Genomic DNA, 6,000 nt, shown 5'->3' with positions numbered 1-6,000 from the left:
GGCCAGCAGTACTCAGCGAGAAATCATTTCTAACAACTTTAGCACGATGTTCACCTGGGGCGGTAGTCTCGTAACTGTCCCTTTTGAAAACGTCCCTTTTGAGTCCCTTTCATCGTGACGTACTTCCGGTTAGGCAGTGGGCGTTGGCAGTAGGTTTGTTGCGCTTGCGTTATGTCACTTCCGGTTGTTTGCTTTTAGCCAATCAGGGCTCGCCAAAAGGGACACTTTTGAAAGGGACGCAAAAGGGACAAAACTCGAGAATACCGCCCCTGTTAATACGTTAGTATTTAAAAGCTATGTTGCGCGCACAGCTACCCGAGACTCCGAGGATTGCGTCTGAGAATTTTAATTTGCCTGTGATTTAACAAACGCGACATAATGTGACCGAAAAGGAGCCCATAAGACCTACAAATTGTTCTTCAGTTGTTACAGTTTTAGATGAAAAGCTAGCCACACTTAAATCTGCCGTCAGCCACACCCCTGTGCGGTGCCGAATTTCGACAAGATGGACCGCTGATTGCCCTCTAGGTCTGAAGTACTTTTCCCTCTTACGCAGGATTGTGATGAAAAACGGTTACACCTACGCATGTAAGATCATCGCCAAAGCCAAGACCTCCACGGTGTACAGGGAGAGGTTTCTTCCTCGAGAACTGAAGATCCTCGGCTCCACGAAGCACCCGCACATCGCCCGAGTTCTCGCCATCATCGATGAGCCCGAGAAAGTCTTTATAATCATGGAAATGGCGGCTGGTGGAGACCTCCTATCGAAAATATTGGTGAGTAGCGTACAAAGTACCCTGAAAGTGTAAGAAAAGCACGACAACAATTCGAACTGAAGAAAACTGAAAGAGAGCTGCATAATTTACCGTAGAAACTTGGGAAATGCACAAATAGCGTTGTGGTTGGAACGACATCCCATTATGCCTTGGATTTAAAGCAAAGCTCTGTGTGACTCTTCACAAAGTCTTAAAGGGGCAGTTTCTGCTCCTTTATGGCCACGTGCCCTGCTCAGTTTTATTTTAAACCAGAATACACCTTCCTCCCCGTAGCGCGGGGAAGAAACTTGCGGGGTTGAGTCCGCAAAATACCCAGTTTATGCGTGTATCAGGCCCTCTGCGCTTTAAAGGGGCCATGCAGACAAAATTGAAGTTTGGTTTTTTGGAGATATTTCGTGTTCTATAGTGCCCCAGCGCGTGTCCGGCAGCAAACGATACCGCATCAGTGAGAAATTAATCGATTAAGATTAAAATTTTGATTCTCTCACCAAATTGTGTATTTTCGGGACGTCTGCCGTGAAGACTTCAGGGCGGATATTGAAACGAAATATTATTGCGTCATTAGGCTCTGATACTGCGCTTAGCGTCAGTACTCCCAGATGGCGCTACCATAGTCAGCTGCGGACCATCGTCCTTGATTGCTGTTATTGACCGGGCTTGCACCTGGCTTGTTTTTGTTACTGTAGAAAGCAAAATGTTTGGGGCTACATGGAGTATGCTCGACAAACAGGGTCGCGTAGGACATAGCCGCTTACGCCAATAGGCCAGTGTTGTGTAAGACAACTCCAATGCGGCGGGCTGCTGGACAGCTAAAACAGGCATAGTGCGCCCAGTACCAACAGCAGTGCGCATCGGTAGTTTTATGTTTACATGCATTTTCGTGACTTTAATTGTTTAGCCCACCATTTTTATTGCTGTAAAATGAATATGCATTGCATTTAAGCGCAAATAGCTCGCTCGGCAAGGTTATCAGCCCTGCCTAGTTTGCGTTTGCTTTTGCCGGCCTCAGCCAATCGCGTAGCTGGGCATATAACATGATAGGCTCTGTTGCGGAAAATGAGCTAGTGGATGGCATGGCCATTTCCTTCTTTCTTGATTATGTAGCTTATTTGAGCGAAGTATGGGTTAAAAGTGGTATCAGTACATGATTCAAACGAAGAAATCTTTCGAATGAAACAAACGTGTTTTATCTGCATGGCCCTTTATGCTGGTAGCGTCTCCCTCAAGAAGGCAAGCTCTGAACGTTTCTCGTTGCGTGTTGTATTTCTGATGCACTTGCTAATTCTCACTGTTCTAAAAAAGGCGCAGCTACGCCAAGTCCAATACGAATAATGCAAACTGGTGTATATATCATGACAAGCTGAATGTAATTGAACCATATTGTGTGCCCGAAACAGTGAAAGGGTCTTATGTAAATGACCCATGGCTTACCCGTCATGTTAAACTGCTTTTAAACAGAAAAAAATGGCGTACAGAAAGGTAACTCGAACAATCGATCGTGGTGACTGGCAAAACTACAGATTCCTACTGTAACTCAGCACACAATACGTCAGGCAAAACAAAACTGTTTCAATGTTATGCTGGCAACTATTATGAAAAGCAACCCAAGCAAATTCTGGAATATTTTTAACCCGAAGGGCGATGATACGGTACCGGACCTAATCAATGGAACAGGGAGAAATTATAATTTGAAGATTGCGCCGAAAAGGTAATATTCTCTGCCCAAGTTTTCACTACCGGCTCCCTTTCAGTGGCTGTTTGGCGCTGTCGCAACCAAACACAACTTCTAGTCTTGCACTCATTGTAATAAGAGCTCAAGGCTTGGCATGCGCTGTTTACCACTCGCCTTCCAAGACTGGGCCGGGCCTTACGGCATGAGAGTGAATATCGTAAAAATAACTTCGCCTTACTCATCCTACACGCTTTTGTTATCACTTCAACAATCCCTAGATTCAGGTTGCTTGCCGTATGGTTGACAAGTTGCTCACACCCTACCATTTTTCAAATATGGCGACCGGTGAGACCCCCTAAACTATAAGCCTATTTCATTTATAGGCCTATATCACTTATATCAGCTGCAAGTTACTTGAACATATTCTTTTCACAGACATAGTTGCCCACCTTAACCAAACATTCTGCGTCACCAGCCAGTACAGATTTATGAAACACTTTTCACGTCAGACATGGCTCTATGAGCTGGTCACATATCTTTACGTTTCGCAGCACAGGTTCCTTTGTACTCACCGTGCAGGTAGTCCTGCCTACCAAAAGGAATTCAGGCAACAGCATTCATCAAAGCATCACCGCACAGAACTTTGCGAGAGGAAATAGTGGCTTTAGTTAAGCAGCGGAAACAAAACATAAATGGCGCAGGAGAGGCATTCGCAACACCACTTCAATGTGCGGAGGCTTACGGCCCGGCAGGACGAATGGCTATCCGCTACTGTCGTGCGGGCTACTTTAATGTGGCTGGCAGCGGCTGGTCTCTCCTGGCTGGCGGCACTCCCGGCTGGCGACTCCCCCGGCTGACAAGCGCCGCTGCGCTAATCTAGCGTGCACAAAACGTGCCACGCCTACCAAGAGGAGAGGTATGCGAGAGGAAGATATACTCAGGCTGGTTCAAGCCTTTGTCATATCGAGGGTCACTTACTCCCTCCCCTAGACCATACTGTCCAAGACCGAAAGGGAAAGGTGGAAGCGATGATGCGGAAGGCGTAGAAAGTAGTATTAGGACTACTTGTTGCCACCTCAATGCTGAAACTCTTGCGGTAGGGAGTCCACAATACCTTAGATGAAGTATTTTAAGCCCACCATTTGAGCCAACTCATACGTCTAAGCTCTACCCCTACCGGTAGAGCCATTCTGTCTCAACTGCCCCTGCGCTCTTCTCTGCAGCACCCGCAGGGCAATGCGACTCAGCTTCGGAATGAGATTCGCACGTTCATTGATGTGACCCCACTGCCACGCAACATGCATCCGACACATCACGAGGCTCGTAGTGAAGCTCGAGCGAAAGCGATTCCTAATCGATACGGCTGAAGCTCTGCTGTAGTGTCTACAGACCGCTTCCTATCCATGGCGAAGAGCTAGGACCTTTGTCATTTCTACAACCGAAAACCTCGCTACCTGCGCATCAATTTCTACCATCCACTCTCTACAGGCGGTCGAAGCGGCCATTGCACTAACCTCTGAAAAAATAATAATCACAGACACCCTGCAACCACGCAGAACCTTATCCAGCCGTTGCATATCACGGCCTGCTTGAACAATTCTTCAGCATCCTCTTCGACCACCCGTAAGGATTATTAGGGCTGCAGCCCACTCCACCGTGTCTGGCAACGAAACTGCTCATCAGCGTGCCTGAAAGGTGATCCAACGGGCAAGCCAGGAATTTGGGGAGCAGTGGCAGGTCTGCCCCCTCTTGTCGTTCCACTAAATAACGCAGAAGTACCGCCTGGAACGAACACTGCATCCCCCTGCACACAAAAGCCTTTCTAAAGAAGAAGAGCGCCACCTCCGAGGCATGCAAACAAATTCATTTCCCCACGCCACTAGAGCTCACATTCTGGCCCCCACCCTTTACTCATCGCAATGCTGCATCTCCGAGGCTGCGGGCACCCTCTGCCATATCTGGTGGGGCTGCGATAAGAACCCCCCCCTACCTACCCCCCTCCCCTGACGACCAGCTTTGGCTGGTGCAGAGAGCACAAGAAGCCGGACAGACTCAAGGGGTCCTGGAATGAGGATTCTTCCCCAGGGCTGACTGCTTTTGAGACACCTTTATTCCTCCTCCTAACCTTCTATCGCAAAGTCTTTCCACCGTGCGTCCACAGATGACCGTAGAGGCGGCGCAACAGTTCAAACGAACAACGCGACAGTTTGAAGCGGAGAATCTCTACACTTTCCCCTCTCTGAGAACAAATAAAGAGTAAGAAAGTGTTTGGCCCCTTTGCACGCGCACACACCCGCGCACAAACGTCCTTGTCTGGCCTACTAATTGAGTCCCAGGTCCCGCACGTCGATATCGTGCGCGCAGTTCAGACCTCTATGCTGAAGTACGTGGAGGTGAAGGCTTTATACCAGTAGGCGTTTGCGTCTTGCTTGGTGCCAGGAGACGAACTGGTGAATGTCCGGAGGGTACGGCCGACGATGGAGTGGGGAGCTGGACTGCGCAGACGGGGCATTTCGCGTAGCGCTCGGACACGTCGCGGTTGCAGGTGGCCCAGGTATGGTAGCACCGCAACCAGAACTCAGGGTTCGCTTCTCCGCGCTGTACAAGTGGTTGGGTCCATCGGTGGTGCTGTGGGGCAGCTCCGGAGTCCAGCACCTGCGTTGCATCGAGATCTGCAAACACTTTGTTCCTTTGATAGCGACATTGGTTGCACTTATAAACCAGTCATATCGGTGGCATTTTCCCGCAACTAATGGCTCTGGTGGAGCTGTAAGGCTGGAAGCCGACAGTCTCCAACAAAGTGATCGAGTGAGCCCGGCAACAATGATACCATACAGCTCTGGCTTAGGTGCGTAATACTTGCTGAACCAGGTTTCCGCAGCTGCAGTACGTCGACAGAGGCTGTGTGGCCGACGAGCCCGTCGCGTGGCTTGTCGGAGTACTCTGCAGGCAGTAAGTTCTGTTAAAAAGACATGGTAGCCTACATGAGCCATCAAAATCGCACTCGCGGCTGTTTATACTCCTCTCGGCATTACTTATACTCGTCTCGGCATTGCTACGAGATATTTCAATGCAGTCATTCGTAAGTGAGTCACCCTTAACGAGGCCTTTGAAAGAGACCGAGTTAGCCGTTACGCAACTGTGCTTTTTTCCGCCTAGACCTAGGTCTCGGCCACTTTAGGATTATGAAGAAGTGGAGCGTTTACAGCATCATTGGCAACACGCACGTTGCGGGACTGGTTTCTGCAATCGCCGTTGCGCTGTCGATCATCATAAGGGCAAAGGTTTGGGCGTGTTGGTTCATAGTGGGTGGCTCTGAGCTCTGAAGCCCATGTTGGCAGAGACCGGGTTGCCTCCGGCCCTGTAGCTCGCGTTGGAAGAGACCGGATAGGAATCCGGCCCCGTAGCTATTGTTGTCAGGGGCCGGGTGGCCTCCGGCCCCATAGCTCGCGTCGTCAGGGGCCGGGATGCCTTCATAACCAGGACCATGGGTTGAGTCATGAGCGCGTCCGGGACAGCGCGTTAGTAAAGCTGCATGGTGCGGCTCGAGTG

At 49.6% G+C, this 6,000-nt stretch overlaps 1 protein-coding gene across 1 annotated transcript in view; it reads left to right on the top strand.

The window, feature by feature from the left end:
• Nucleotides 1–563: 563 nt before the first annotated feature.
• LOC144164901 (testis-specific serine/threonine-protein kinase 6-like) overlaps nt 564–6,000 on the top strand; it is a 62,707-nt gene continuing 57,270 nt past the window's right edge. Inside the window, exon 1 of the mRNA XM_077695139.1 lies at nt 564–776. Coding sequence (XP_077551265.1) covers nt 564–776 — 213 coding nt within the window. The remainder of the gene's footprint in view (nt 777–6,000) is intronic.

The sequence above is a fragment of the Haemaphysalis longicornis genome, unplaced genomic scaffold (genome assembly GCF_048455015.1).
Source record: "Haemaphysalis longicornis isolate Haplotype H1 unplaced genomic scaffold, Haemaphysalis longicornis Haplotype H1 scaffold_14, whole genome shotgun sequence".
Lineage (NCBI taxonomy): Eukaryota > Metazoa > Arthropoda > Arachnida > Ixodida > Ixodidae > Haemaphysalis > Haemaphysalis longicornis.
The sequence above is the reverse complement of the archived record's forward strand: the minus strand, read 5'-3'. Positions and strand labels throughout refer to the sequence as shown.